Below are 21,192 nucleotides of genomic sequence, written 5' to 3' on the forward strand. Positions count from 1 at the left end.
CTCCAAAACCTTGGAAATTTTGAAGATTTTGTGGAGGAAATGACATATTTGGAAATTGATATGGGTATTGATAATTTGGTGGAATTTGGAGAATTTGGGGATTTTGGGTTGGATGCGGTTCATATGGACTTCGAGCTCCAAAACCTCTATTATTTTCATCCATTTCGAATGGGACTGAAGAGAAAAATTTAGAGAATAGAATTGCAGAGTGAGTTGGAATGAAACAGATTAGATATTTATAGACAAAATAGAACCGTTAAAATAGCCGTTATATAAAATCTAACGGCTATAACGGCTATTTTCTGAAATCCAACGGCTCAATCCACAAATCCAACGGCTAAAGGGTCAACCACCATCATGGTGGTCGACCATTGGTCGACCACTGGTCGACCACCATGTGGTGGTCGACCAGCTGATCGACCACCAGCTCATGGTCGATCAGCTGATCGACCACCACATCGTGGTCGACCAGCTGATCGACTACCTCCTACCGCATAACTACGTAAAAATTTTTAATATTAAAATAAAAATTAATTTAATAAATTAAAAATTAATTTAATATATCAATGGAGCCCACCACATTCGTTAAAACGCGTTCAAGACTCTGAACGCGTTAAAAACTTTTAACGCGCCGCAACGCGGCCGCCGTTCATCTGAGGCGTTATAACGCCTTTTGAACGCCTTTTAACATGGCGTTGCGGATGCTCTAAGTTTGGCTATAGATATTGATGAGACCAAGCTTGCTTTCAAAAAAATTATGAGTTTTTTCAAACAATTCTTTTATAAGAAGATTAGTTGGTGAAATATAAAAATATATTCAATACTGATATTCCTTCATCCATCTTTTCTCTAATGAAATGGCGATCACCCTCTATACATTGAGTGGGATGCTTATGATGTGGAGGTAAGTAAGGATCAATGAGATGAACCCTTAATTTGGTTAATATAAGCCATGCGACACACTTTGAGACTTGGTCAACATAAATTCCATGTGGTGTGTCAATTGCCGAACTGACTTAATTAGTTGAGTTGCAGACCCAAGGAGTCTTCCTAACAAAGACTGACCTCCCCCATGGAGTCTTCTCAACAAAAGTCTATCTCCCGAGAAGTCTTCCCAACAAAGATATACCTCTCAAGGACTCTTCCCAACCAAGGCTGACCTCCCCTGATAAATCTTCCCAACAAAAGTCTACCTCCTAGAAGTCTTCTCAATAAAGGTCGACCTCCATCGAGAAGTCTTCCCAATAAAAGACCTCCTCAGCTTAGCCAACTTTGCTTAGCCTTACTAACCTCCTCAGCTCAACCATCTCAGCTTACTAATGATGGACTTGTTTTGGTTATATTTTTATTTTATTTTATTTATCACGCACACTATTCAAAATTTATATTTTGTAATTAATCACAACTCCTAATTTTTCACTCAAATAGTATAGTAGAGGTTCGAGTCATTTCTCTCATCAAACCAATGATAAAGAATTGTATTAGACATCATAATAAGAGGTTTTTATTATTAACATTATTTAATCACAGAAAATGGGTCATATCTAATAACAAGTAGAAAATTACGATACAAATTTATTGTAACAAGGAGCAAACAAGAAATCTTTACACAATACTTCTAATCAACGGACACTTAACTGAACATTATTGAAATCAACAATAACTACACCTACAAATGAATATACAATTCACCATTGATCAAATACATCCATGTTCACATTAATCCTACTTAACAACTTACAACTCAATAATGAATTTAATATAAAAATATCCACTATACGTAATTCAATGATGAACACCTACAATACATAATTTATAAATCAATCCATATCATACATCCTAATTACAAATTCATTCAAACAACAATCAGATTTATAATCTCATTCCCAAATAACACATTTACAATTAAATATAAACATTCAATACATTTACATTAAAGTCTAATTTTTCACAAATTCATAATTCATTCACTAATCAACTTACACTTAATCTAAGTTTATCAAAACACATTCAATTCACTTCAATCAAATTACATTCAATTACTACAATTACTAACCGAACTAACAAATTCCATTCCAAAGAATTAACTTCACAATTATTAGGGTTTTAATTCAACTCACAGCTCAAAACAATTATAATTTCCATTGCAATTCTCACAGCGTAGCTAAAATAGAACATTTATCAATTCCATTATGATTAAGCTTAAACAAGAACAAGAACACAAATAATTATCAGTTCAATTGTAATTAACCTCAAAACAAGAACAAGAACACAAACACATGGGGGTTTTGATTTAACCAAAAACAAAAGCAAGGTTGTTGTCTTCATTTCAATTCTAAGAGATTAGGGTTATGATCTTCCCAATCTGAAATCATGAACAGAGACACCGGATGAACCAATGCGCTCCGGTGCAATCGCGACTCCTTCTGGTTAAATGTACGCTGACTGAAATGGATGGATCTTCGCCGAGAGCTGGACCACTCCGGCGAAAGCCGATCGAAGAACGTGAGCTCCAAATGTCGGTTGTCTGCCCTAATTAGCGGTCACAACCATGGAAAGGGATTAGAATAGGAAATCAAAAGTTCTTATCTCAGATTCACCGGTGGCTGAAGGTGGTCGGAGACGAACAGGGCAGCCTCGTGTTCGCGAACTACGTCGGCGAGGGGTAGCCTGATACTGCTCCGGTGGATTCGAGAGGGGAAGAGAGCTCACCAGAGCTGGACCACTCCGGCGGAGTTCTTATGTGGCGTGATACAGCCGACCACTATCGATTACTGGAACCCTAACCAGGTCGGCAGTCCACTGGCAACCCAAAGGGGTGAAGAAGCTGCTCACCATAGTTGGACCACTCTGGTGGAACTCCTGCGAGATTGTCGACATTCGTCAACCTTCAATGACGTTGTCGGCTGCTCTAAATCCACGATCGGGAAGAAAGGGGACTCGACGATGAAGAAATTGCGAGGAAGAAGAAGAAAATCATGAGTCTGGGAGTGACCTAGCGCAAGCCCAAGCCAACCTCTACGTGAACTAGTTTCATGCTTTTAAACCCCCATTGAACCAGACCAGGTTTGAACCGAACCACTGAACCAGATTATTTTTTTTCAAATTGGGCTTTTTCTAGGGCTTTTTAAATTGGGGGTTTTGACTTGATTTGAAATTCTTATAATTGGGCTTCTCCCATGTGAAATTTGGCTTAATTGCAATTCTCGGGTCAAACCGGATCACGGTTAAACCAAACCCGATGTTTCCTCCTCAAGTTGTTATCCTCATCCTAATTTCCTGCAAAATCAAATATAATAAAATTAATAATCATGAATTACCTCAAATCAATATGAATTAAGATGAAGACCTCAAATAAATCCAAGCTAATGAAATATACTAGAAATACCATTTAGGATACAAAAGAGGATCAAAACATCGAGATATAACTCTAAATTAGCATGTCCTAAATCCGATTATCACTCGTCTGTGCCAACTCCTTAGCTCGGCCAAGCTCTACTCTGCCTTACCGACCTCCTCAACTGAGCCAAGTTATGCTCCGCCTTACTAACCTCCTCAACTGAGCCAAGTTCTGCTCTGTCTTACTGACCTCCTCAGCTCAACTAACTTTATTCGGCCTTGTTGACCTCCTTAGGTCAACTAGCTTTGCTCGATCTTGCTAACCTCCTCAGCTCAACCACCTCAGCTCGACCCTGTCGCCCTCTCTAGAGCATGGCAATGACATGGTCTTTCAGACGAAGTGAAATGATGTGACCTACGGAGCCCCCCCCCCCCCCCCCCCCCCCCCCCCCCCCCTCATACTTATGTGTGGTGTTCCATCAATAAAGACGTGGTGGATGGACAACATGATCAACAAGACATGGGATGACATGATCCCCTAGAATGTGGTGATGGGGCATCCCCTATACCCATACATAGTGTCCCATCAATTAGGACATAGAGCACATGGACACCATCTCACCTAGGGAGAATGTAGTATAAAAGCAAGCCCATTCTTTTGGGAGGAGGTATGCACACAAGCCCTTCTTCAACCTTTCTTCCATTTTTCCTATTGTGCTCCCCTTTCCTCTCACTGGAGGCCTAATTTGAGCATCGAAGTGGCTAAGTCAAAGTCCACCTTAGCCCCTATTCTCACTCTCATTGTCATGCCCCACACGAACTAAGCTTGCCGCGATACTAGCTTTACTCACTGCGCGTAAACTGTAACAATATCACAGCAAAAATATAGAGAAAAATTAAACAACTTGACTACATGCATACCTCTAAAATAACTCAACTAGTGTTATATATATCTCAACAATTAACCTGGGGGGAGGTCAAAAAAAAAAGTAAGGGAGAGTGAGTACAAAGTGCAAAGTGGAGATAAAATAGATGTACATGAAAATATAATAAACAAGACAACAACATAATTTATAATTTATGTTTCCATGATATTCGTCTTTTATTGTCTTCTTAATTATATTCATCAGTTCTCTTTAATTTTTTATTCTTCAATATTATTCACATTATAATCTTATTTTATCCAACACTTAACATATGGGCCAAGTTCTCCATCAGTAAATGTCATTTTCAAGACTCAACTTAATTCCCCTAGTCTCGGACCAACGACGTTCATCAGTAATTGTCCTATTCAGAGTTCAAATTCCCACTATCTTGGACAGATAGCATCCATTGGCATATATATTAGCTCAGCTTTACCTGACTCTTTCAGCTCAACTCTACCTAAATCTTTCAACTCAACCCTACTTGACTCTGTCAGCTTATCTGACCCTTTCAGCTAAGCTTCACTCTGTTAGCTCAGCTCTGCTTGGCTTCGTCAGCTCATCCCTACCTGACTCTTTTAGCTCGACCCTACCTAACTCTTTCATCTTGGTCTTGACTCTTTCAACTCAGCCTATGTCTGACTCCTTCAGCTCGGCCTTATCGACCTCTTCAACTTAATCACCTTCAAGATTCAAATTCCCTCTATCTCGAACAAATGGCGTCCGTTGGCATATCCTGAAGCTAATTCTCTCTTTGACTCCATGGGTATTCAGGAGTTGTGAGATTGAGCTTACCATTCTCTCCTGACTCAAACATAGTCAAGGATAGAGCATTCATTCCCCCTATCTAGACGTTCATCAACATTTCATCTCCTTTGCCCCTGAGTAGAGTCGACATATCCAACATAAAAAGTCCAGTTAATCGAACTCCCACCTCCTTTGACTAGACTTAAGGGAGATGTTTGTGATGTAGAGGTAAATAAGGGTCCATAAGGCAACCCCTTAATTTGGTCAACATAGGAGCCATACGACATGCCTTTGAGACTTGGTCAACATAAATTCCACGTGACATGATAATTGCTGAGCTGATTTGGCCAGTCGAATCACCAACCCCTCCCGAGGAGTCTTCCTAACAAAGGCTAACCTTCCCTTGAGGAGTCTCCCTAACAAAAGCCTACCTCCCGAGAAGTCTTCCCAACAAAAGTCTACCTCTCAAGAAGTCTTCCCAACCAAGGCCTACCTCCCTCGAGAAGTCTTCCCAACAAAAGTTGATCTTCCCCGAGGATTCTTCCCAACAAAAGACCTCCTCAGCTCAGCCAACTCTGCTTGGCCTTGTTGACCTCCTCAGCTCAGTCAAGTTCTGTTCGACCTTGCTGACCTCCTCACTTTATCCAATTCTACTAGGCCTTGTCGACCTCCTCAACTTAGTCATCTTTGTTCGTTCCTGCCGACCTCCTCAAGCTCAACCAATTTTGTTCAGCCTTGCTAACCTCCTCACCTCAGTCAGTTCTGTTCAGCCTTGCTGACCTCCTAAACTCAGCCAGCTTTGCTCGACCCTATTGACCTCTTCAGCTCAACCACCTCAGCTCGTCTCTACGACCCTCTCTAGAGCCAAGTGATGACAGGGGTTTTCTGGACATGGGATTATGTGATCTGCAAAGTATGGCAAGGGGACACCCTCATACCTGTGTGTGGTGTCCCATTGGTCAAGGACGTGGTGGATGGACAACATGGTCGACAAGACATGAGAAAGCATGACCCTCCAAAATGTGAGCAATGAGACATCCCCCATACTCATATGTAGTATCCTATCGATCAAGACATGGAGCATGTGAGCACCATCTCTCACCCATGGAGAATATAGTATAAAAGTAATCTCACTCTTGTGGGCAGAGGTATACACACAAGCCCTTCTTCAACATTTCTTCCATTTTTACTACTGTGCTCTCCTTTCCTCCCCCGAAGGCCTAACTTGAGCGTCGAAGTGGCTGAGCCAAGGTTTACCTTGACCTCCATTCTCACTCTTGTTGAGTTTTACAGGATTCTAGATAGCCCCTTACTCGCTAGATCATCGAAGACCCGTCAACCTTGAAGGTAGCTCACTGGTGGCTTACCCCGCCAAGTCTCAGAAAACAACAACCGTAATTTGCAAGGATGAGACGTCGCTTCTAGAAAAAGAAGAGACTGCAACAAAGATTTTTTAGTCGTAGACTGAGTGGAACAATCGATAGACATCGTGATTGTCTTCAGAGGAGAAGAAAAGAATCATACATATTTGTTTACAAAAAGGAACTCTACTCTAATATCATGAAAAAAATTTTCACATAATTTTATTCATGAATCAAAGATACACTCTTATACCATGAGAATTAATAAACAAGGAAAGAATAAATAATGAAAGAAAGAAAACTACTCTATCAAAAATAAATTATTCTTAATCAAATCAAATCTAATTGATTATATCTTTTTTACGCATGATTTGATTAACTTTGCATAAGAAAATATTTGATTATTTTTTTAAAAATATCTCTTATTCCAACATTATTGTAGTAGTCACCGAGTAGCTACTATAATGTGTAAAAGCTATCAAATAGTTGCTATAATATTGTTCCTTATTTTTAGTGTTATTGTAGCAAATACAACTAGCTGCTACAACGTGTAGAAGCTATTTTATAGTTGTTACAATGTATAATACCTAACACAATACTATTATAGCAGTTATTTAGTAACTTCTATAATTGTTTTAAAGTAATTTTGATTAATTTAAAGTGATTTTGATGAAGTTTAAATATTCTGACTAAATTGGTAAAGAGTATTTTGATATAATAATCAGTAGTTGTTACCACGTGAAAAATTATCTATTTCATTTTAATTGAATTAAATTTTAAACACTTTGTAATAGTTACAGAGTAATTTTTACATATTGTAGCAGCTACAAAGTAACTTCTATACGTTGCAGTAGTTACTTGATAACTGCTATAATAACGCTAAAATAAAAAGTATTTTTGAAATAAAATATTTGATGGAGCACTATTTTGACTTTTTTTTAAAAAAAAAGAAATTTACATATTCACTTATTTACCTCATCTAAATGATCATAACAATTAACTAATGATCAAGTAATTTGTATTTAAGCATGCCCTCGGGGCTACGGTGCAATGGAACACCTGTGTAGTTTCCTATACATCTAAGGATTAAGTCCTAGCTATGATGAATAGTGGATGAATTTCTCTCAATGGGCGATTGACTTAAGAACGTTGGGATGTTGGGGCATCCGTTGTGAGCGCTTCTCAATTTTTCCTAATAGTTGATTAGAAAATTTCAGTGGGGACGAATTGATCACCCCAAGATTAATTGACCCCGAATGACTAAATATCCGATGCCAACTAAAAAAATATAAATATATATATATATATATAATTTGTATTTAAGCCTTGTATTTTTTTTATAGTTATAATTCTTAAACAATTGTTTTAAGAATCATTTATTATGTTGCATAATATCTATTTATTGTTCAGCGAATCATGCTGCAAATTAATTTGTAAATCTATTTACATCCATTTTTATAAAACCCTAAACCCTAAACTGAATTTTATATATAATTAAAGTCAATTTGATCCGAGACAAAAGAACAGCGACCCGCGAGAATGTTCCAAAAATAAAACAAAACAAATAAAGAAAAATCTTCCAACTCGTCTCTCTCACTGTCATCATACGAATTGAATGCTTCGAGACACTTCTACCTTCTTGTCCACTTGCCTATTTTGGCCGCGCGGCCGTCGCTGGCTCGCTAGATGTTCCTTTCTTCCATCGACGCGTTGTGCCATTTTCTCCCCTTCCTCGTCGCCTCCATTGCTCGGCTCAGCCAATCCAGTTCGAACGGAAGAAAATTGAAGCAATTCAAGCAATGGGACGAGAGGAGGAAGCAGCAGAGATAGGGCAGGCAAACCAAGGAGGAGGAGGAGGAGCAGGAGAAAAAGTTGGAATTGATAAAGAAAGTTGCGATTTTTGTGGGAACGCAAGGGCGATCTTGTTTTGCCGGGCCGACGCCGCCCGGCTCTGCTTCGCCTGCGACCGGCATGTCCACAACGCCAACGTAGTGTCCTCCCAGCACCGCCGAGCGCTCCTCTGCGACGGATGCCGCTCCGCGCCTGCCTCCATCCTCTGCGCCTCCTCCCCCTGCCGCTCGATCCTCTGTTCCAACTGCGACTTCGACGCTCACCGCCGGTCTCAGCCGCTGCACGATCGTCGCCCTGTCGATGGATTCGTCGGGTGCCCCTCTGCCGTGGAGCTGTTCGAACTGCTCGGGATTGGAGGCGACGAGAAGGAGTTGTTGGGTGGAGAGAGGGATGAGGTGGGCGACTACTTGGTAGAAGATGCTAGCGTTTGGGAAGCGAAACCGGTGCTCAGTTTGGAAGATCTCATAGTTCCCACCACTGCCAGCCATGGGTTTCAAGCTATGGGACTCCCTCCACTTCCAAAAGTATGCGAATCGATCAAAATTGTCCTTCGCTGCCCTTTTCTACTCTTTCATTGTTTAGATGAATTTCTACTTTTGTTGTTTTAGTTCGTCTTGAAGAAGAAAATTCATATGTCTACCAGTACTCTACCTGTGCTGGAGAATAACTCAATGAACTGTATGATGCTAGCGATAGTGACCCTGAGTGTGTGAAGTGCTCTAGGATTTACTAGTTTGCCCATCCTTGTCGTGTTGCTTAATTGATATTACCATTCTTATTGGTAGTTTCTTTTTGGTTGTGTGCTGCTTTATTTCAGAATATGGTCTTTCACTAGTGAGTGTGCACTGTCCAATTCAACAAACAAATACTGTCTAATGCAGCCTATGATTTACTAGCTTATATCTAGATGAAAAAATTTTCTTACTTTTTGGATCCTTTTCCATCAGCATCGAAATTCAACTTTCTGGAAACATAAAGAGGAGTTAATTTGGCAAATTCGTGAACTTGAAAAGCTTGAAGGATGTGCTAGTCAAGACCAAGGATTTGGTGAGCCAGTGACAGAATCATTTTCTTTGGTTCAAGAAAAGGAATTTGAAAGTGATTATATTGGCTCTGCTGTTAGCAGTTCCTGGATTGCTGCAACTATTCCTAAGGTTTGATTTTGCCTATGTTATGAGTTGTTCATCTTTTCTTGCTAATAACCTCTCTCTAAATAATTGGTTTATATCGTTTCAATATCACTACCTTGATTGGCTATGTGGACTTTCTAAATGGGCATTGTAACATCTAGTGTCTTTTGTTCCTTCAGTTAATATAATAGTTAAGTCACTATATAATATAAACAAAGTAATTTAAAGCTGTCGATCACTCTATTTATTGTATCTTCAAGCTATCTTTGCCATCCTGCACAGATTATCTAGATCACTAAGATTTTTTTGATGGTTCTTTCCCATTTCACATCTAAATTTTATTTCTCCAATTTTGAAAAATTCGCACTATCCATATTTTTATGTTTATAGTTTTTGCTGTCATTTGACTAACTAGATCTTAGTAGATAGTAGGAGAAAAAGAGATGCAGGTGGAACTTAGTTCCCATTATTGCATTTGTATGTTGAAACCACATACACTTCATCTGGCTGGTCTGATTGTTTGTATTGTTATTCTGTGTTTGATGCCCTATCTCATGTTTCTTTTATTACGATGGCATTCAGTCCTGATTTTGGAAATGGTTTTGATTATTTTCTTGCATAAAATGGTAAATTAAGAGAAAGAGAATGACCTTATTTTTTTCCTTAATAAGAAGCCTATATATATGTATGTGAAGTGGTTGACTTGACTAGGTAGGAATTTATTGAATTAATAAATACTGCATAGCTATAGTAGAAATGCAACATAACATTTAAATTTGGTGCAAGGATGGTAAAAGTTGTACTAATTTAACCTAACATATTGTTGAGGTGAGCTTTGGCATAATGGCCTACCTGAAGAGAAAATTGACCCATTAACTTTCTTAGGTTCAATCATTGTTCAAAATGCTCAGGCCTAATATAACTACCATTTGTTGGTGCAATTGTGCTCCAAATGGCCCCCATGGGTTGATGCAGATGGTTCTTGCAGGAGTGTGGGCCACCCTGGAGGGGCCGCTAAGGTGATGGTTTCACCTTTTGCTATCAATTGTGCTTCAAGTGGTCAGGTGTGATTTTGGATTTTTATGTTTGGGCAAAATTACTGTGTATTTGATATGAGTGTTTGAGTGTGCAAAGGCATGCAAGAACATATATGAATCCGAGGGATGTATGGGCTAATGTTAGTGGCTGAGGGGAAAAGTCAAGCAAGTTGCATGGTAAGACTCCGGTGAGTTGTGAGTGTTAAGTAACATGTACCCATCGGGGACAAGGGTAGAATTCAATATAGACGGACTCAACTTTAGAGGTAGTCATAGTCAGGATCAATAGTTGATTGGTGATGGACAACAATCAATTGGTGACCAGGAAACTCAATACCTCAAGTGGATTTGAGGTTTGAGATTTACTAGTTGGTGTTGGAATATAATCAATTGGTGGACGAGTTGACCAGTGGATGAGTCGATTGATATAAATCAGTTGACTGGTGTAGTTAACTGGGTCTGAGTTAGCGAACAAGATCTTTTTGTGGCCGTGGCCGACTTTGGATTGAAGGAGGAATTAGTAGAAGGGTGGCGTTCGATGTGGCTTAAATGAAGAAAGGGTGGCGATGAATATTGCATTTGAATGCGCACGTGAAAGAGGAGTGTTACAAGGGCTTCTTTTAGCAGTTATACAAATTGAGGAACAACTCACTGGATGTGATTTGCTGTGAGAATCCATTTGGTAGCTGCCTAGTCTATGTGGAACTTCTCGTACAAAATGAGTGCAACTCGTTTATAGATTTAAAGGGAAGGCAACAATGATGTCTCCTCTTGAGGTGTGAAGGTGGAAGCAACTTTGGATTGGAGGAGGAATTAGAAGGGTAGCATCCGATGTGGCTTAAAGGAAGAAAGTGTGGTGATGAAGACTACCTTTGATTGTGCGCAAGAGAGGTGTGTGACGAGGACCTTTTTTAGCAGCTATACAAGTTGAGGAACAAAACAGCGGATGTGACTCGCTGTGAGAATCCATTTGGTAGCTACCTAATTTTTGTGGAAATTCTCAAACAAATGAGTTCAACTTGTTTTAGACTTGAAATTGTTACAATCTTTCTTTCTTTCAAGTAGATTTCTCTAGGAAATTAAATGACATTGTGAAGTGAGTTGAAGGGACATACTATTTCAAGTTTGAAGTCATATCGCGACATAAGATGATTGAATTACATGCAACCTTCAATGTGAAAGGCTTTGTGAATAGTGGAATCTTCTAGAATGTTGCCTTCATACAAACCAAAGAGTTGCCATTTATAGTATGTTGTTAATAATTGTAGGAGCCTATAGTGTCACATGTGCATCGTATAAACCCTCGACATGTCAATGTTAGGTAGAAATCAAAGAAGAGGAATATAATTATCACTAAGTGATTAATTAGTTTAATTAAATTTGAGGGGGTTTGATTGAATTAAATTTATTGATAAACTTGTTTAATTAAACATAGAGGAGCATGTGAAAATTAATTAAGAGTCGACTAGATTTGAATATTGGAGATATTTAAAGAACCAAAACAAGAAGTCAAATGGTTGCACAATTCTTAATTGTCAAGTTAATATTTGATTCTCTTTTTAATTAATTGAGAAGGCTATATCTCTTAAATTAGAAGAGAATGTACCTTTTTAAATTGGGGTAATTAGAAATAGGAAAGAGATTGAGATTTGATCTCAATTTTCTCTTTTCTTTCTATCCTACAATGGCTAACCTCCCTGTCATAGGGTATATATTGGTTGGCCATAGGGTGACCAATCATTGCTTTTTCCTCATTAAGTGAATAGTCCTGCATTCTTCTTCTGTTTGATTGTGTAATTGTTGATCAATCTCCGCCTTTCTCTTGAAGAATGTTGGATGTCTGGACACCTAGTTTCTCCTCTATGCTCGAGGTAGCATACTGTGTGAATGACATAGAGGCTAGGCACTTGAACTATTTCGACCTTAAGGTATAAATTTCATATTCATCTTGATGTATATATGCGCTGTTTGATTTAATCTGCAGAAAGCTTGATCAGGCTGAATAAAAATTTAAAATGTTTGTCGTTCTTTTGATCGAGCCATGCAATCCCAACAATGTTAGGTTTGGTGAACCAGGTGAACCACTACCTCGTAGTACGATTTTAATCATCTAAGCAATCTAGCGGTCGACGAAACTTTGATAGGACAACACCAATTTTGCCTTACCACTTGTCTATGTCACCAAACAAAAATTTGATCCATATCTAAAACAGATTCTAAAATAGGTAAAAGAAATAGATTATTACCTTCAAGTCGTCTTTATACCCCTTCACAATTTCTTTAGCCCTTTGATTTTCTTTATATTTTTTGTTGATCCTTTGTCTATTTTCTATTTTCTTTATTATCCTTTGATTCTATTTTCTTTAGCCCTTCAGTGAGCTTTAATCATTTGAACGTCGCACAAAACACAAAGAGGACGATGATGTTAGAGTTGTGAGTGCTTAAATGTATTTTGTTTTTGTCAAGTATATGAATCACAAAAAAAAAAAGTAAATAAGCAAACAACACAAAACTAACACACAATTTTACGAAGTTTGGAGATCCTACTACTTTTATTCCACAACCGATGATGCGTTTGGTGCATAAGCCCCCGCAAATCCATTGTGAATCACCCGTTCAAAAGAGGCAATGAGATAAAACCTCTACAATACCCAACTAATAGTTTTGCTCTCAAATAATTCTTACTCTTTCTAAGAATGTCGATGAAAGACTAGCGAGTAAATTACAAAGAGCATGAATTAAAGTTTCAACCATTGTCCTTGGAGTCTTTTAAGCACTTGAGCACTTTTGAATATAGAAGAATGGTGTTATTAAATGCATTCATTTGCACAACCGATAGCTACTCATCGAGAAGAAACACATAAACAAGCGTTATTAGTGTAAGTTTATTGATTTGTCATTGAGACCTTTAAAGACATTAAGTAACATAACACTAAAAAATGTAAAATGCAAAAAATGAAATCCATACAAGAAGACCAACAAAGAACTGCCCAAGAACTCATGCTGCTAAATACATCTTAGGTAGGTAGATTTACAGTTCAATTGTGTACTATTCTAATTACAATTTGTTCTTCAATAATTGTGTTACTTTAACTTTGTTTGTCAATAATTGTGTTATTTTTGATTAAGTAAACTGCATTGCTCACAACCATCAGCTCAATTTTCAATTACTGAAATTGCTCAGAATCCACAATCTCGTTGACGACTTTTTTCTAACATACATTTGAAGCAGTGTATCCTGCTAGCTGATAAACTTTCATTCTTACAGTACTTGTTACAGTGAATTTGCAAAAGAAAATTCTCTTGTTTGGGGGAAAGAACTGAGATGTTAGAAACTTTTTCTATGTGCAGAACATTATGCCTGAGTGCAATCAAGCAGATGAAGGCCAAGAAGTCTTGAGCACACTGGATTTGTTGAATCCGTGTGGGGAATATAGCGGAAGCTCTTCTATTGTAAATTTGAAATCGCTGAATGGTGCTATTGAAGTTGACGCATGTCCATATCGTGCCGCTGATACAGTCCATTCTAATGAAGATTCAGGCCCTAAAGATACAGTGCAACTTTTGGCCCCCCAAAACTTACATGAGTTAGCCTGCCCAGACCGAAACTCTATGATCTCACGGTACAAGGAGAAGAGGAAGACACGCAGGTAAGAATTAAGATGTCTTCTTTATTGAATGGAGGGCTGAAACTTCATCTAGTCTGTCTTATTGATATCAGAGAGTCTGAACTGTAACTTTCTGCCTCTGCTGATTTCTCTTATCTTCTTCTTTAACTAAGCAGATATGATAAACTGATAAGATACGAATCACGGAAGATACGAGCTGATAGCAGGCCAAGAATCAAGGGTCGGTTTGCTAAAGTGAACCCGAATCAGTGAAATATTGATGAGTAGTATGTCAAGAAATGCAGCTTTAATATTCAATAATGAATTAAAATGTAGCAACCACCACCACCCATTTCGGATGAGATGGATAAAATCTGGCAGATCTTGAGCAAATGATTGATGCACATTGTTTAATGGTAGGACATGTAAGTATTTTGTATTCTTATCTATCTATATATATCATATGGCATGCTAAAAAAAAAAAACAGAAATCCATTTCGTTTTTTTTGTTCATTGTTCCATGTAATACTGATATGACTCGATAAGTATTTGTTTGTAATGTTTATAAATTTGTGTTGTAGCTGAGGAAGAGTGATTTTTATCTTCTACTTGCATAAAGAAGTGGCTTAATCTCTCATTTTTCTCAGTCCGTATATTTAGTCAAGACGAGCACATTTGTTACGGTTGGAGAAAAGGATTGCTTGGATAGCATCAGCCAAGGTTCAATAGATTCATCTAAAGACAAAATATCTGCCTGAATTGCATCTTCTAGTCAACTAATTAGGTATCGGTTGATTAAACTCTCATTCAGTCAATTCAATTAGAAATAAAACCTTCTTGCTTCGGTACAGCACAGCGGCAAGAGACAGGTGGTTTGTTCATGCATCTGGGATTTGATTCTTGATATGGAACAACAGAGTAAATTTTCAAAGATAGTAACTTTTAGCTCACAGATGGAGCAATACTCTTTGTGCCAAATGGGATTACACTCTTCACAGATGCGTCAAATCATAATTTATTCAAAGAACTATATTTATTATAGGATGGAACTTGTAATGGTTAATTTTTTATTTAAAAAAAATATTATGTAGGGGTTTTTTGAAAGTTTTGAATATTATTATTATTTTTTATAATTTTTAAATTTAGGATTCAAGGGTATTTTTTGTCTTTTGAAAGGTAGGATTTTGAGTTTATTTAAACAATGATCATTTAGTTGTTTTAAGATAATTTTGTTGATTAAGAATATTTTTGTCATCTCTTTCAGGATCAATGAGTTTGTTTTCTTAATTCATATTTTATTTTTTTATTGAATCAATAGATTTTAAAAAATTATTTTTGATATTCATACACAAATTAACAGATTCAATAATTTTTGCTACATCAATTCTCATGTTAGATAATCTTAGGCCTATAGTGTTCGAATTATTAGAATAGCTGAGAGTTATCATGTCAAGAGTCACTTGCGCTTTCAAATTTATTTAGTGGATGAATTAAAAGATCAACCACCTTCAAAATTAATTAGATCCAAAAATAAAGTTCCTAGTCAACTTATTAGTTGATTCAACGTGATCTCGAATAAATCTTTAATTTCTATCTGAAATACTTATTTCTCGCCCTTTTACCACCTAAATAAAAGAACTATCTAATGCCTAAAATACATTTTGTTTACTTATAATTTTTCACGACTCATATGTTAAAAAATTTTATTTTAGAATGCATTTGATTCAAGATTATCATGCATTTAATGTAATTATCATATAGTCTTATAAAGAATCACCTTTGTTATTACTTACATGTTCTTCCTAAATTGAGAATATATTGTTACTTTAATGCTAAGACTACTCTTAAATTGTTGATTTTTCAATTTCGAATCAAAAATAAATACGATCAGTGCAGAATCATAAATGCTTTCTCGTTTCAGTCTATAATATTTTGTTTTGTGGTTCCTTGATCATTTTTATTTTTTTTCTTTAAACGATTTTAACTAGAGATAAAGATCTTACCACGTAGATATTTTGTGGTTCCTTGATCATCTTTATTTAGTTTTTATTTTAAACAACTTTAACTAGAGATCAACATCTTACCATATTGATGTTTTGTGATCACCTTTTTAATTTTATCTTTTATTATATTTTCTTAAATTACAATATTTACTTGGCTTTTTCAATAGTTTGGACCGTGTAAGGATTCAATTTGCTTCAACTTAACCCTCTGAATAATCTTCTTTTAACTTACAAACTCCACTTGCTTTAATATAAATCTTTGAATAATTATTGAGTTTTTCAGTTTAACTTATAGTTGGAAGAAGTTAGTATTATACTTTTGAATAATATATATATATATATATATATATATATATATATATATATATATATATATATATATATATATATATATATATATATATTAAAATTTTAAAATTATAAATTAATTATATTTATTTATTATATATATTATCAACTTATTATTATCATTAATATTATAAATATCAAAATAATTTAGTTGTAAAAATATCTAAGGTTGAATAAAAAGTAATACAATAAATATTAAATTAAATTATAACATTATTTAGAGTTAATTAAATTATAACATTATTTTTTTATGACCTTTAATTATGTACTTATTTGACATAATTAAAATTATGCATAATAATGTAAACTATATGCAGAGAGCATCCCAACGGATGCGTTAATGGGAGTGTTATAACACCCATTGATGTTAAATACCAATGTAGAGGGGTGTTATAACACCCCTCCACTTGAACACGTGTTCAAGTGACAATGGGGTGGACCAGCCCCTTGGCTGGCTCACCCCACATGTAATTTTTTTATTTTTTTTAATTATATTTATTAAATAGTTAGTTTTAATGGTTATTAACGGTTAGTTTTAATTTTTATTAAAAAATTATAAATTTTAAAATTAAAAATTAAATAAAATGATTAGTTTTTTAATGATTATTTTTTTTAGTTCAAATTTTGTTTATTAGTTATCATAACACACACTCACTTTTTAATATTATTTTTTAAAAATAATAAAATTATTATTTTAAAAGTAAGATTATTATTAAAAATTAATATTAATAATTTTAATATTTTAAAATATATTTATTTAATATATATAATTTTAAGATGATTGAGTGGATGGTATGATCCATAAATAATGAATGTTAATGTTAAAAAAAATATGGGTGAAAAGAGCTGTTCTAATGAATATATGACATTGGACCTCATGCTTTTTAATGAGATGAAGAGTGTTATAAAGAAGATAGATTGTAGATGCCCTAAAATTTGTTACTAGTTAGTTATTTAATTGACCTTTACCTACCTAACAAGACTTTTGGTTTCCTAAGATATCTTATTCTGGATCTTCTTTCTCTATCAACTTATTAGATTTTTTATGTTTGTCAGCATCGAGAAAATTTTCATACGTAAATGTTAAATTTAACTAACTTTAATTTTATTAAATATATATGTCAAAATTATATAATTGAATTTGACTGCTTTTCAGCAACACCATCTATTCTCTTTCTTTCTCTTAAAGAAAATTTTGAACTAATTAACACTTTTAATTACTGACACTAATAATTACTTTTCTTAATTTTTGAAAATTATATATGCATTTACATTTTTTCTTAATTATATGTTAAAAGATTTTTTTTATAATTCAAATATCAAGATAATTGATCTGATCTAATGAAAATTTTTCATCAATTATTAAGATAAATTTGAAAATGATAGTATTTCATAGTTCTTTCCACCACTGTAGAGTTGCTTGGATCCCGAACTGGATACTTCAATCGTGGATCTCTTGACATAATTTACTTCTTGCTCGAGTATGTTTGAATTGGGGAACAAATCATAGTGTTTTAAGTTTCCTCGAAGTCATCTTACCGTTGCACCGTAAGAACCTACCTCTTATTTATAACATGATGATCACAAGTGGCGTTCATGGGCTAGGAGTTAACGCCTGATCGATACAATTGATGAATTTGAGTTGTCAATTTAGTAATTGATTACGAGCCTCACTTAAGAACTCAAATGTGGATGAAGACGTTATATATATGTCATGACTATAAAGTAAATTATTTTATTTTTAGTTCAATTTGATAAAAAAATTATACCTAAAGTACTTTTATATTAAAAAACTTAATAATTTAAACAAAATATTATTGTAGCATTGTAATAATTATATAATGGTTAGTAATAATTATTTAATAATTGTTATAATAATTTTAATTAAATTAATATTATTAAATAAATTGATTTATTTTAATATGATGTAGATGAAACTAATGTAGTTTTGAGATTATAGCTGAGTTGGTTATGACGGAGTAAAATTACAGAAGAGGATAAGAGTTCAAATATGACGAAAGTTAAGACAATATTTTTCTCTTCCGTTGTGATTAATTGCAATTTCTCGATTTATCTATTCATTTATATAGTAATGAGACATTCATATATGCATATGATATTTGAATAATTAATGACATCTTATATTCAAAAATTAATTAGTTCCTAAGATCTAAGTAGAGATAGCTTGTGAAAAACAAAAGGAGACCCAACTAAGCCGAAACTTTGGTCTGGCTCGTCTCACGTCAAACAATATGCGGGGGCCACCACTTGATTGGCCCTTCTAGTCTACGCGTTACCCTTTCGACGTCCCATCGCAACCCACTTTATCTACCTCTTCTTCCCTTCTCCTCCTTCCTTCCTTCCTTGATTCGATCGACCGCCCCCTTAATTTCACTCCGTCCATCTTCTATCGAATACACTAGAACGACCGGTGGATCTTGCATGGAGCCCGGAGGGGCCGGCGGCGCCGGAGAAGGCCCTTCCTCCTCCTCTGCCGCCGGCGATCGGACTTCTCCTCCTCCTCCTCCTCCTCCTCCTCCTCCCAAGGCTCAGCCGCCACCGCTGCAGCAGCAGCAGCAACCACTGAGCCGGTACGAGTCGCAGAAGCGGCGTGACTGGAACACGTTCCTCCAGTACCTGAAGAACCACACGCCGCCGCTGGCGCTGCCGCGGTGCAGCGGCGCGCACGTCATCGAGTTCCTCAAGTACCTCGACCAGTTCGGGAAGACGAAGGTGCACAGCCGCGGGTGCACCTTCTTCGGCCAGCCCGACCCTCCCTCCTCCTGCGCCTGCCCCCTCCGCCAGGCCTGGGGCTCCCTCGACGCCCTCATCGGCCGCCTCCGAGCCGCCCACGAGGAGAGCGGCGGGAACCGCCAGGAGTACTCCAACCCCTTCGCCGCCCGCGCCGTCCGAATCTACCTCCGCGAGGTCCGCCAGACCCAGGCCGAGGCCCGCGGCATCCCCTACGAGAAGAAGAAACGCAAGCGCACTACTGCCACGTCATCCGCAGCGCAGCCCTCCTCTTCCTCCCCGCCCGCTACTCCCACCTCGTCGACGGCGCCGGACAAATCCTCCGATCCCCCCGGCGGCGGTTCGTCCTCCGTCTCATAACTATAGATTAGATATATATATATATATATTATATATATATATATATTATCGTTAATCGATCACTTTTTTTCGTTTATTAATTAGTTAATTTCCAAAACAATTAATTAAATCAATCGGAGGTCGTCGATCGATCGATATATCATCACGATACAGACAATCAAAGCAAGTTAATTAACGCATGAGAATTAAGCAGAATCCGAGAAAGAAACTAAACACTACTGCCAGTACTCTAGCTAACTTAGCTCGTCTTCTTCCTCCTCATAAAAGATGAATTCTATACAGTTGGCTTCAGATTAATGAAGAGGTAAATCGAAAAACTACAATTAATCCACTTGAAAATATTGTCTAACTTCACCCGGATTAAAACTCTTAAATGCAAGAGATTAAATGCAAGAGATGCAGGAGCGTCTTCCTCCTCTCGATCTGTAATTAATTAATTCACAGCAAATTAATTAATTACTTATTTCAGAGATTTAATGATCGATAAATATAATTAATTAGTAGGGTGTGACTCAGCGTAGCGTAGGGGCCGGGAAAATCTACAATATGTCTGTCGTCCTTCCACTAGCTAGATCTGCACAGCCCGGCCGACACTATTTATTTCTCTCTTTGCCCTCCCGCCGCAGTAATTTCCATTCCATTTATAGCAAACTGTTCTCGCCCGGATCTTAGGACAAACTCTGAGTTACTGCCACTTTTTGTTTGAGGAAGGAAGGCAACCGAGTTGACCAAGTGCATGCATACGCATGCATGATGATCATAATTGAGCACTGGGAAAATTAAACCCAATAAATATTTTCCTTGACGGGCATGTTTCATTAATTTAAACGAGTAAAAAGTCGGTTAAATTAAATAAAAAATTCGATTAGGTCAATTTAAAATTTAAATTTTTTTAAATATTAATTATTTCCATCAAATCCATTCAGTCTAGATTTTAAAAATCTGATTAAATTGAATTTGACTATATTCAAATGGAAATTCTCGATTTAATTTAAAGTTCAGTTATTTTAATTTTTAATCTATTTAATCAATATTTTATCGATTCAATTTATTATAAAAATTAATTTATATAATTATTTTTTCCTCGAGAGTGATTGTGTGAGGAAGAAATAATGGAGGCTCCAGTACGGAGCCTCTCTAGATTGTTTCTCCTTCCATTTAATATGTATAAAATCAAGCAGCTAGCATTTAATATATTTGCATTCACGATGATCGTTTAATTTGTAGGGATTTAAGATTAATATATATTATAATGGGCGTGTTACGGCGTCCACCATAAACTAAAGAATTCATATTGAGTCACGTCAAATGATGTCATTTGTCTTCACTTGATTATATTGTTGATTAATTAATATATCATAATGCACATCATGATCTAATCTAATCTAATCTTAATTACGACAAATTAGAGTATAGTAAATTAAATATAGTTAGTTTAATCTAATATAATATCGACCATATGTCTTTTTATTTGATTGTATGCATGAATCAAGTATAGTATATTTTTTGGGGTGCATGGAACCAATACAGTGCATGTGTGTTGTTTGAGTATAGAGTAGATTATTGTTGGATTTAGAAATCCCTATAGTTGTAATATCTTAAATCACATGCATGCTTAACTGACTAAATATTATTTGATTATCATAGATGACTATATATATTAGGTATATTTGGCTTAGTATATGAAACATAAGGATGTGATACTTTTATATCAAAAAGAATTTCAAAATCAAT

General features: G+C 36.2%; 1 protein-coding gene and 1 pseudogene across 1 annotated transcript; both read left to right on the forward strand.

Annotated features, from left to right (window-relative positions):
- Window positions 1–8,027: 8,027 nt before the first annotated feature.
- LOC141811448 (zinc finger protein CONSTANS-LIKE 13-like) lies at window positions 8,028–14,597 on the forward strand. The gene is made up of 4 exons (XM_074699481.1): window positions 8,028–8,745; window positions 9,169–9,375; window positions 13,740–14,038; window positions 14,173–14,597. The coding sequence occupies exons 1-4, from the start codon at window positions 8,170–8,172 to the stop codon at window positions 14,267–14,269; spliced, it is 1,179 nt and encodes a 392-aa protein (XP_074555582.1). The 5' UTR covers window positions 8,028–8,169; the 3' UTR covers window positions 14,270–14,597.
- Window positions 14,598–18,730: 4,133 nt separating this feature from the next.
- LOC141848392 (protein LIGHT-DEPENDENT SHORT HYPOCOTYLS 5-like) lies at window positions 18,731–19,460 on the forward strand (annotated as a pseudogene).
- The last annotated feature ends 1,732 nt before the right edge of the window (window positions 19,461–21,192 follow it).

The sequence above is a fragment of the Curcuma longa genome, chromosome 17, assembly GCF_044706935.1.
Source record: "Curcuma longa cultivar G26 ecotype Majalengka, Jawa Barat chromosome 17, ITB_CL_G26_1.1, whole genome shotgun sequence".
NCBI classification, from domain to species: Eukaryota; Viridiplantae; Streptophyta; class Magnoliopsida; order Zingiberales; family Zingiberaceae; genus Curcuma; species Curcuma longa.